The sequence below is a fragment of the Xyrauchen texanus genome, chromosome 9, assembly GCF_025860055.1.
Source record: "Xyrauchen texanus isolate HMW12.3.18 chromosome 9, RBS_HiC_50CHRs, whole genome shotgun sequence".
Classification (NCBI taxonomy): domain Eukaryota; kingdom Metazoa; phylum Chordata; class Actinopteri; order Cypriniformes; family Catostomidae; genus Xyrauchen; species Xyrauchen texanus.
In genome coordinates, this window is record NC_068284.1 from 11,918,966 (window position 1) to 11,931,387 (window position 12,422).

The window sequence follows — 12,422 nt, forward strand, 5'->3', positions numbered from 1 at the left end:
GTTGGGGTTTATTTTGTGATAATGACCAGGTGGCTGTACATCATCCCTTACTAATTTGATAAAGCTTTCAGCTAACGCCCAAAGTGTACTAGACACATAACACAAATTTCGTCATCAGCAGAGTGCTTGAGCACTGAACCCACGCCTGATTTTTCTAACCACGCATCTTTGAACACGCAGTATGTTCATGCTTCTTGAATTATTTGCAGTTATTGCATTTGAGTCATTCCTGTCAATGAAGAAGCACTAGATGTAATCGCTGATAAACAACAGGAGACGAATGAAGAAACAACAAGAGTGGATGTGCACATCAGGAGCTGTGCACCTGTGTGAGGAGGACAGAAGATTTGTATAAAGAAGCTGCATTTGTATAACTCATGTCTTAAGTAATATAAAGACATTTATGGATCTAAACTGCTGAAGAAAAATGGTCCAGTCTCTCATTGCAGCAGTTGATGTCAGAAGTTTCAATACACGTAGGTTGAAATCATTCAAACAAATTTTTTAACCACTGTACAGATTTAATATTAGCAAACAATAGTTTTGGCAAGTCATTTAGGACATCTATTTTGTGCATGACATGAGTAATTTTTCCAACAATTGTTTACAGACAGATTGTTTCACTTTTAATTGAATATATCACAATTCCAGTGGGTCAGAAGTTTCCATACACTAAGTTAACTGTGCCTTTAAGCAGCTTGGGAAATTCCAGAAAATGATGTCAAGCCTAATTTAGCTTCTGATAGGAGCTGTACTGTGTGCCTATGGATGTATTTTATGGCCTACCTTCAAACTCATTGCCTATTTGCTTGACATAATGGGGAAATCAAAAGAAATCAGCAGAAAAAAGACCTCAGAAAAAAAACATTGTGGACCTCCACAAGTCTGGTTCATCATTGGGAGCAATTTCCAAACACCTGAAGGTACCACATTTATCTGTACAAACAATAGTACCCAAGTACAGTGCATCCGGAAAGTATTCACAGCGCTTCACTTTTTCCACATTTTGTCAAGTTACAGCCTAATTCCAAAATTGATTAAATTAATTATTTTCCTCAAAATTCTACAAACAATACCCCATAATGGCAACGTGAAAGAAGTTTGTTTAAAATCTTTGCAAATTTATTAAAAATGAAAAAAAAAAAAAAAAAATCACATGTACATAAGTATTCACAGCCTTTGCTCAATATTTTTTTGAAGCACCTTTGCACCAATTACAGCCTCAAGTCTTTTTGTGTATGATGAAGCTTGGCACACCTATTTTTGGGCAGTTTCTCCCATTCTTCTCTGCAGGACCTCTCAAGCTCCATCAGGTTGGATGGGGAGTGTCGGTGCACAGCCATTTTCAGATCTCTCCATAGATGTTCTATCAGGTTCAAGTCTGGCCGGGTCACTCAAGGACATTCACAGAGTTGTCCCGTAGCCACTCCTTTGTTATCTTGGCTGTGTGCTTAGGGTCGTTGTCCTGTTGGAAGATGAACCTTCACCCCAATCTGAGGTCCAGTGTGCTCTGGAGCAGGTTTTGATCAAGCATGTCTCTGTACATTGCTGCATTCATCGTTCCCTCGATCCTGACTAGTCTCCCAGTTCCTGCTGCTGAAAAACATCACCACAGAACGATTCTGCCACCACCGTGCTTCGCTGTAGGGATGGTATTGGCCAGGTGATGATCGGTGCCTGGTTTCCTCCAAACATGACGCTTGCCATTCAGGCCAAATAATTCTATCTTTCTTTCATCAGACCAGAGAATTTTGTTTCTCATGGTCTGAGAGTCCTTCAGGTGCCTTTTGGCAAACTCCATGCTGGCTGTCATGTGCCTTTTACTGAGGAGTGGCTTCTGTCTGGCCACTCTACCATACAGGCCTGATTGGTGGAGTGCTGCAGAGCTGGTTGTTCTACTGGAAGGTTCTCTCTCCACAGAGAAATGCTGGAGCTCTGTTAGAGTGACCATCAGGTTCTTGGTCACCTCCCTGACTTAGGCCCTTCTCCCCTGATCACTCAGTTTGGCCAAGCGGCCAGCTCTAGGAAGAGTTCTGGTGGTTCCAAACTTCTTCCATTTATGGATGATAAATGTGCTCATTGGGACCTTCAATGCTGCAGACATTTTTCTGTACCCTTCTCCAGATCTGTGCCTCGATACAATCCTGTCTTGGAGGTCTACAGACAATTCCTTGGACTTCATGGCTTGGTTTGTGCTCTGACATGCACTGTTAACTGTGGGACCTTATATAGACAGGTGTGTGCCTTCCCAAATCATGTCCAATCAACTGAATTTACCATAGGTGGGCTCCAATCAAGTTGTAGAAACATCTCAAGGATGATCAGTGGAAACAGGATGCACCTGAGCTCAATTTTGAGTGTCATGGCAAAGGCTGTGAATACTTATGTACATGTGATTTTTTTAATTTTTAATTTGCAATAAATTTGCCAAGATTTCAAACAAACTTTCACGTTGTCATTATGGGGTATTTTTTGTAGAATTTGAGGAAATTAATGAATTTAATCTATTTTGGAATAAGGCTGTAACATAACACAATGTGGAAAAAGTGAAGCGCTGTGAATACTTTCCGGATGCACTGTATAAACACCATGGGACCATGCAGCCATAGAACACCATACCAAACATGAAGCATGGGGGTGGCAGTATCATGTTGTGGGGTGCTTTGCTGTAGGAGGGACTGGTGCACTTCACAAAATAGATGGCATCATGAGGAAGGAAAATTTTATGGATATATTGAAACAACATCTCAAGACATCATACATGAAGTTAAATCTCGGTCGCAAATGGGTCTTCCAAATGGACAATTACCCCAAGAGTACCTCCAAAGTTGTGACAAAATGGCTTAAGGACAACAAAGTCAAGGTATCGGAGTGGCCATCACAAAGCCCTGACCTCTATCTGTTGCCAACATGGTCTCAAAGAATCACGTTACAATGTCTACATTTCTATGCTGCAAATCAAATAGACACAACAGAAAATGCTAAATAAAACCACATAAAATCACAAATTTTCCCCCCAAACACTAAAATGATAAAGACCACATTCCAAAATTAGAGCAAAAATCAAACCCCGATATTCCCCCCAATCAAAAAACGCAGAAAAAAGAAAAACATGCACATTAACCCCCTCTTACGACAGTGCCAACTGTCCATCCCTCTAAAATCAAACAGTCCATGTATGCCTACGAGAGACCCAGCGACAACTTTGCTATCGGATTGCTCAAGTCCACTGCTTCTATACAACTTTGTGAGACAGAATTACACAACAGAAAATAATCTACAAAACAAACTCCAGCCAATAGCCAAACAAGCACAAATAACATGTAGATTAATCCACATAACTGTTCCGAAGGTGTGTTCCTCCACAAAATAAACACAGACACAACCAGCACAAAATGAAACAAAAAAGGCACTAAGTTTCCCCGGACAGTCAAGATAATGTTCAGTAAGTCAGGCCCACTCACCTGTTACATGAGTGCAACACATGCCCTAATCACACCAATGTTTTGCCAGAAATATTCCACAGAACAAACTCCAACCAATAGGAGGCATTAGCACAAAGAACATGCGGATTCATCCACAAACTGTCCGGAAGGAGTGCTGCTACACAAAACAAACTCCAGCCACTAGGAGGAACCAGCACAAAAAGAAACAAAGAAGATGCTCAATTTTCTCGGACAGTCAAGTGAATGTTCAGTGAGTCAGGTCCACTTAGATGCATAGAGAGCATCAAACAATGACTTACTCTTTCCATTGACTTTATGAAGTGCATCGTTTGCCGTGGGCATGTAAATATTTGCGGCCATCCTTACTATCTATTCTCAATTTGGTTCTTCCAAGAAAGCCTTCTTATACTCCTCACCTCGCGTAACACAATATCTTTATAGGATGATCTTGTAAATTTGACCAGAATGGATGGGATCTCCGAGCCGCAACTCTATGAGCTCACTCGATTTCCAGCTTATGGCCTGTTATGTCAAGCAGACTTGGGAAGAGCCCATCTTGGAATTTTACCATATCTCTGCCTTCTTCGTCCTCAGGAATTCCAACAATTCGGATGTTGTTTCACCGGTTACGATTCTCAAGGTTTTCCAACTTTTCCCAGATGCCCTCCAAGTCTGTCTTGGTCGCTAGTGGATTAGCAGCTAATTCCCTCTACGATGACTCCAGACTATCGATCTGTTTATCAAAATCCAACACTCTTGTAACCAACTCAGTGAATGTGGTCTCCATGGCAGTGATCTATCAACGTATTACTGCAAGATCCTCCAAGTCAACAACGACCTTCGTCAGTATCACCAATATGTTCGACAGTTGATGCTGAATCTCTTTCACTGCACTGGCTAAATTTAGTCCCATGATTTCGTCCTGCCCAGGGGAAAAATGTGAACACTATACACGACAGCTTATAGAAAACGTATAATGATTAACAGTTACCCTTAGCTTTTTTTTAACAGTTACCCTCCCCACTACTGAGAAAATGTTTTATTTAAGGGTGTTTATTTTGCTCTTTAATAGGGCAATTACCATGGAGATTTACCTTACATCTTATGACATCTTTTTTTTTCAGATGAGCTGATATTGTAATTTATTTAACATAATTAATCACTTACAGGTAGCCCCAGATGGCATCTGCAAACTTTTTTCAAATTTTTTCTGCTGATTTTTAAAGGGAAATCTGTAGAATTCTGTGTGTATGGATTTAAGGATGAAGTGTGCCATTATTATATTAAAATATTGCATATTACTTAATACGTAGAGCTTAGACTGCAGAGGCAACTTTAAGCAAGCCATTCATAGAATAGATTTCCCAGAAAAGTGTAACGATGTGGCTCTATACCAATATCCAAACATTGCTCAGTTTATTAGAGCATACCTACCATCACAATATAGCAACAATGGTTAAACCAATGGTGGGAGTTAAGGGCAGGGATAAATGGACATGTTTACAAATGGATGAGGGGAGGGAGTGTTTTGGAAATCTGTTTGAAAACAGTCAAACATTGCGCAACAATCTGGTTCTAGAAGTAAAAATTCCATAAAATGTTTCCATAGGGGAATTGATTATTAACAACAACTTGTAAATCTTTAAAGACAGACCTACTGTGGGTTTTGAGGTTATTAATTGGAGGTATGTATTCGGTTCAAGCCATCAGTCTGTGTTATTTCAACTTAACTTAAAAAAAATAAAATAATAATATATAATAGTGAAATTCCTGGTGAAGAACTATAGTACCCATGGTCCTGAGGGGAAAAATCTACCAAGAGAATCATGGCAAACAAACTGCAGGAAAAGAGCTCTGCACCAGCCGACCATTTCCATGGTGCACTGCCAATGACACAATAGATCTGGCCTCCCTAAACTCTCAAACTACTATTTATTGTTATTTATCTATTAATTTCAATATCGATATATTTAGCAATTTACTTTAAGGACTGTCAATCGATTACCTTATTTACTTATTAATTATTAACATGATTTTTTTATATTAATTACATGATATTGCAATTAATCGTATATATACTGTATATTTCCATATTATTGAAGAGACTATACTATTAGCCTATCATTGGCCTACATTCAATGGCAATTAATTTTGCAATTGAATTTGTTAATCCGTCTGAGATAAATTTATAATAAGGGCTTTTCTACAACGCTTTTGGAGTGTCTCACTTTGGTTGCATTGAGTCATAAAATTTTTAGGTTGCTGTGTAAATTAAACATAGTTTGAAAAGTAGAATACACATCTTGAAACTTCATTCGGAGTAGCTCTCCATCCAGAAGAGTTTAACTGCAAGAATGCATTCTCATCTTGTGCTGTTACTAGTGTCAAGCAAGCCTAAATATGGTTCCCCTTCTGTCACTCTCTCGACGTTGCGTCGATAAAGATGCCTTTTCCGTTTGTGTATATTTCCTGGTTGCAATCGTCACCTCTCCGTTTCCCACAGCCACTATTGCTGTCTCACGTGTTGGGCGCTGCCCATGCGGGGACAGCATTTGTGGATGGGTCATGTTCTCATTGCGAGGGGATTTCAATGGGAGCCGCTATGCCGGGAAACCCCCCGCAGACCTCCCATTCCCCAGCACGCTCATTTTCCTAGGCGAGTTCTGCGATGGGACCGCCGACTCGTCTCAGGGCAAGTCCACGATCTCGTTCATGGCTCGCGAAGCGGATGAGCTTTCGATTACAGGATCGTAGAGTGGGCTGGTTCAGTCTGACGTCATGCGCAGCTGACGGTCATGCTTACCTGGGCAGTTGTGTGCGTCAGGCTGGAGTGGAATCCTCTGCTCCCCCCTGAACCCTAGAGGCTTGATGATTGGACTCACAGCCGCGCCCTGCCCAGTACCTTTCTTCCCGGAAGTGCATGATGAGCTCACACCTTTTACTGCCTGGACCCGGTGAGCGGGCTCATCCCCTCTCACTACCCTCAGTGGTGGGGCTGCCAGGGTGTGCTTGCGGGATGGGCATTTCACCACGGCGCACACCACGTGCTCGTCATGCAGGTCTGTCGCCGTCTGTTCAGCCCTTGGTCCGACCAAGCATTCCTACGGGCAGGAGTTCCCATAGGCCAGGTCTCCAGGCACGTCGTGGTTACGACGGACACCTCCAAGCATGGCTTGGGCGCCATGGGCAATGGGCACACAGCTGCCGGCCCTTGGACTGGTCCACGACTGCATTGCCACATCAACTGCCTCGAGTTGCTGGCAGTATTCCTTGCCCTGTGGAGGCTTTTGCCATTGATTCAGGGCCAGACGGACAACACAGCAACGGCTGAGTACATTGACAGCCAAGGCGGCCTACTCTGTCATCAAATGTCGCAGCTCGCCCGCCGTTTCCTCCTCTGTAGTCAGCAGCAACTCAAGTTGTTATGAGCCACTCATATCCCAGGCAAGCGCGTGGTCCAGCTGATTTGGTGTCAATTCGGTAAAGCACAGCTGGACCTGTTCGCTTCCCGGGAATCATCCCACTGCCCGCCATGGTATTGTCTGACCAAAGCTCCCCTGGGCACAGACATGCTGGCACGCAGCTGGCCCCTCAGGCTCCGCAAGTATGCGTTTCCCCCAGTGAGCCTACTTGCACAGACGTTGTGCAAGATCAGGGAGGACCAAGGGCAGGTCATCATAGTGGCACCTTACTGGCCCACCAGGACTGTGTTCTCGGACCTCACGCTTCTCACGACAGCCCTCCCTGACAAATTCCCCTCAGGAAGGACCTTCATTCCCACTATTAACACGAGATGTTGTGTCCCTCCTACCACAAAACTGAACTACCCACTCAAATGGTCAGGACATTGACTTGGCTTGATTGTACTTAATTAAATCAGTAAAGATGTTAAGTACCTTTGTCTTTTTGATTGATTTTAAAATAGTTTTTGCTTCAAATCAAAGTCTGTAAAGTTGTGATTCACCTTGGAGCGTGACGTTTGCTTCATGGCTTGGAATTATTTTAGAAAGTAATTTATGAAATCCCTATGTAAAAAATATATATGGGAAAAATACTTCTGGAATCATGATGGCTGAAAAAGTGAACAGGCACTGTTGCCCTCTATCCCATTTGATGACACTAGTGGTGCAGAAATTGCATATATAATAAACAAACATGCAAGGGGTGGGGGATGGTCAGATCTTTAAAGTGAGGTGTTTTAATTCTAGAAATTCTGCCGGCACAAATTGCATGTTGGTCTGCTTATAGGGAAAATTGCATGCAATTTTTTACAAAATATAAATAATAACAGGGATTAAGCTTATTTTGGTTATTAATATTTTGAAATTATTTAAGCAGAAAAGAGTAGTTTAATTTATGAATTAAGCTGCTCATATGAACCTTCAAAATCATCATATTTTACCACCTGGAAGAATTACTTTAACCGGTTTAGAAGAGAGGAAGAAGGGAGACACTGATAGAATTTGGGGAAGAGAGAAAGACAGATGGGGAAACTGAGTGAAAGAGTGAGCTGCACTTAATAAAGGACAGACGATGTAGCAGACTGATAGCGTGAAAGACAGATGAGAGAAAAGTGAGAGGCAGAAAGAGAACAATTTACACTGGCTCTTGAAAGTAGGGCAGAGGGATGCACAGTGGGGGTCTGTGAAGACATCTGATTGGCAGATTGTTTCACTTTTAATTGACTAAACCACAATTCCAGTGGGTCAGAAATGTACATACACCAAGTTAACTGTGCCTTTAAGCAGCATGGAAAATTCCAGAAAATGATGTCAAGCTTTTAGCTGATTAGACAATTAGCTTCTGATAGGAGGTGTACTGAATTGGAGATGTACCTGTGGATGTATTTTAAGGCCTCCTTGCTTGACATCATGGGAAAATCAAAAGAAATCAGCCAAGACCTCAGAAAACAAATCGTGGACCTCCACAAGTCTGGTTCATAAGAGCAATTTCCAACACCTGAAGGTACCAAGTTAATCTGTACAAACAATAGTATAAACACCATGGAACCATGCAGCCCTCATACCGCTCAGGAAGGAGATGCATTTTTTCTCCTAGAGATGAATGCTGTTTGGTGCGAAATGTGCAAATCTATCCCAGAACAACAGCAAAGGATCTCGTGAAAATGTTGGAGGAAACAGGTAGACAAGTATCTATAGCCACAGAAAAACAAGTCCTATATTGACATAACCTGAAAGGCTGCTCAGCAAGGAAGAAACCACTGCTCCAAAACCACCATAAAAAAGCCAGACTACAGTTTGAAAGTGCATATGGGGACAAAGATCTTACATTTTGTGAAATGTCCTCTGGTCTAATGACCATTGTTATGCTTGGATAAAAAAGGGTGAGGCTTGCAAGCCGAAGAACACCATCCCAACCGTGAAGCATGGGGGTGGCAGCATCATGTTGTGGGGGTGGTTTGCTGCAGGAGGGACTGTTGCACTTCACAAAATAGATGGCATCATGAGGAAGGAAAATGATACGGACATATTGAAGCAACATCTCAAGACATCAGCTAGGAAGTTAAAGCTCCTTAATGGGAGTTTAATGGGTCTTCCAAATGGACAATGACTCCAAGCAAACCTCCAAAATTGTGGCAAAATGGCTTAAGGACAACAAAGTCAAGGTATTGGAGTGGCCATCACAAAGCCCTGACCACAATTCGATAGAAAATTTGTGGGCAGAACTGAAAAAGGGTGTGCGAGCAAGGAGCCCTACAAACTGGAGGAATAGCTAATATTCCAGCAAATTATTGTGAGAAGTTTGTGTAAGTCTACTCAAAAGGTTTTACCCAAGTTAAACAATTTAAAGGCAATGCTACCAAATACTAACAAAGTATATGCAAACTTCTGACCCACTGGGAATGTTATGAAAGAAATAAAAGCTGAAATACATAATTCACTCTACTGTTATTCTAACATTTCACATTCTTAAAATAAATTAGTGATTCTAACTGACCTAAGACAGAGAATGTTTTCTACGATTATATGTCAGTTTAAATGTATATGTAATATATATGTATATGTAAGGTGTATGTAAACTTCTGACTTCAACTGTATCACACTTTACACTGGAGGCCAAAAGTTTGGAATAATGTAAAGATTTTGCTGTTTCGGAAGGAAATTGTTATTTTAATTCACCAAAGTGGCATTCCACTGATCACAAAGCATAGTCAGGACATTACTTATGTAAAAAAAACAGCACCATCACTATTTGAAAAAAAGTCCTTTTTTATCTAATCTAGGCAGGCCCCATTTTTAGCAGTCATCACTGCAACACCTCATCCTTGAGTAATCATGTTAAATTGCTAATTTGGGTCTAGAAAATTACTTGCCATTATATCAAACACTGCTGAAAGCTATTTGGCTTGTTAAATGAAGCTTAACATTGTCTTTGTGTTTGTTTTTGAGTCGCCACGGTATGCAATAGACTGGCATGTCTTAATGTCAATATTAGGTAAAAAGTGGCAAAAAAGAAACAGCTTATCTAGAAACTCGTCAGTCAATCATTGTTTTGAGGAATGAAGGCTGTACAATGCTTGAAATTGCCAAAAAACTGAAGATTTCATACAAAGGTGTACACTACAGTCTACAAAGACAAAGGACAACTGGCTCTAACAAGGACAGAAAGAGATGTGGAAGGCCAGATGTACAACTAAACAAGAGGATAAGTACATCAGAGTCTCTAGTTCAGAAATAGATGCCTCACATGTCCTCAACTGACAGCTTCATTGAATTCTACCCGCTCAACTCCAGTTTCATGTACAACAGTAAAGAGAAGATTCAGGGGTGCAGCCTTATGTGAAGAATTGCTAAGAATCAGCCACTTTTGAAAAACAAAAATAAAAGGTTAGAGAGGGCAAAGAAACATAGTCATTGGACAAAGATAATTGGAAAAGAGTGTTATGGATCTTAACCCATTGAGCTTTTGTGGGATCAGCTAGACTTAAAGGTGCGTGAGAGGTGCCCAACAAGACACATCTATGACAAGTGCTACAGGAAGTGTGGGGTGAAATGTCACCTGAGTATCTGGACAAAGGGTCTGCAATGTTGTCATTGCTGCATGTGGAGGATTTTTTGAAGGGGCTTGGTAAAAGAGGTGAACAAGAACCTGATGGTCACACAGGAAACCAGGCATAATTGCACAATACCATCTCAACGGTGAAGCATTGTGGTGGTAGCATCATCCTATGGGGTGTTTTCAGAGGCAGGGACTGGGAGACTCCTTAATGAAAACCTGGTCCAGTGCACTCAGAACCTCAGAATGGGTCAAAGGATCACCATCCAACAAGTCAATGACCCTAAACACACAGCCAAGAAACGCAAGAATGGCTTAGGGACAAATCTGTGAATGTCCTTGAGAGGCCCAGCAAGAGCCTGGACTTGAACCCAATCGAACATCTCTGGAGAGACCTGAAAATGGCTGTCCACCGACGGTCACCATCCAACCTGACAGAGCTTGAGAGGATCTGCAGAAATGAATGGCAGAAAATCCCCAAATCCAGGTGTGCAAAGCTTGTCGCAACATACCCAAAAAAATTGCTGCCAAAGGTGCCTCAACTAAGGACTGAGTTAATGGTCTGAATAATATGTCAACGTAATATTTCAGTTTTTTCTTTTTAATAAATTTGCAAAGTTATCAAAAATCTGTTTTTTGCTTTGTCATTATGGGGTATGTAATGTAGATTGATGCAAATAATTTTTTTTTAAAAGTATTTTAGCATAAGGCTGCAACATAACAAAATGTGAAATAATTAAGAGGTCTGAATACTTTCAGAATGCTCTGTATATTTCTTATCCTGTCAAAATGCATTTATTGATATCTTAGGAAAGAAAACAGAAATAGTCACGGTATAAAGATAGAAATGCACTAAAATAGCACCAGATCAAGTAACATTAAATGTTTCCTGAAGTCTAAGTGGGAGTCTGACTAATTGAAAGAACTAGTCCCTACATAGGTTGCATTTTCATTGCAATGTGCATTAAATCTCTCACCATCTCCAATATTAATATGGTGGGGAGACTGTCGCTATCCACTTTGTTACAGCAATCATGAAGCCTCATTCATGATTTGGGTCATGACGTCAGTGACGCTTTGAACTCCACATGAAAAGCGCTTGCAGACAAATACATCTTATTCTGTGTTTTGGTGACAGTTAACACTTGCCTCAGTGGTAATTAAAATGCACCTTAAATAGGCTGAAAAATTCTTGATTTTAATCACAAGTCACATCTGTGCTTGTTTTGTATATCAATTAACGTTAAGACATTCTTTCACCATCATTTTATCACTGACACGGAGGCACTGTTGTAAAGTGTGCGTCAGTTTAATCACTCTGGGCTGACACAAAGTAAAGGTTCCACCCTTCCAACCAGTATTTATGCTGGTTTATGATGTATTAATGGTAAATGCGTAAATCCCAATTTAGAAAAATTAACGCATTCATTTTAATTAATCGCATGTGTTAATGCACTAATTCTGACAGCTTTACTAATAAAGGAATTAACATATGGTCAGGGAGTATGATAAATTGTGTACTTTTATTACATAATTTTTTATTATTTAATAAATAATTTATTAATTATTCACACTGAATTAACATGTTAAATCAACAGCCTTAATGAAAACAAAATCCTACACATAGTGGCTTCAGGATATCAACTGGCTTATAGTACTTTCAGCCTACTTGTGTATTTTAGCACAAGGAGTATAACAGAGTCCACAGCATCAGGGGTCAAAGTCAGTTCAAATTATCACCTCAGCTTTAACAGAACTCCCTGCGGAGGATCAAACAAACAGTCTGAGAGACTTACCCGCTGCGCAGTCCTCTTCATCTGCACCATTTTCACAGTCTCTCTCACCATCACAACGCCAGGACAGCGACACACACTTCCCACCACAGTCAAACTTCTCTGGGGGACATGTCTGTTTGACTGCTGTGAGAGAGAAACACAGGTTTGAACAGGCTAACCTGAA

General features: G+C 40.9%; 1 protein-coding gene across 3 annotated transcripts in view; it reads right to left on the reverse strand.

Annotated features, from left to right (window-relative positions):
- Nucleotides 1–12,422, reverse strand: part of LOC127648772 (low-density lipoprotein receptor-related protein 8-like) — a 189,246-nt gene that overhangs the window by 112,204 nt on the left and 64,620 nt on the right. For 2 of the 3 annotated variants that reach the window (XM_052133529.1, XM_052133527.1), the window contains exon 4: nucleotides 12,260–12,382. In XM_052133529.1, the coding sequence (XP_051989489.1) occupies nucleotides 12,260–12,382 (123 nt within the window). The remainder of the gene's footprint in view (nucleotides 1–12,259; nucleotides 12,383–12,422) is intronic. The other variant, XM_052133528.1, reaches the window with a different exon arrangement.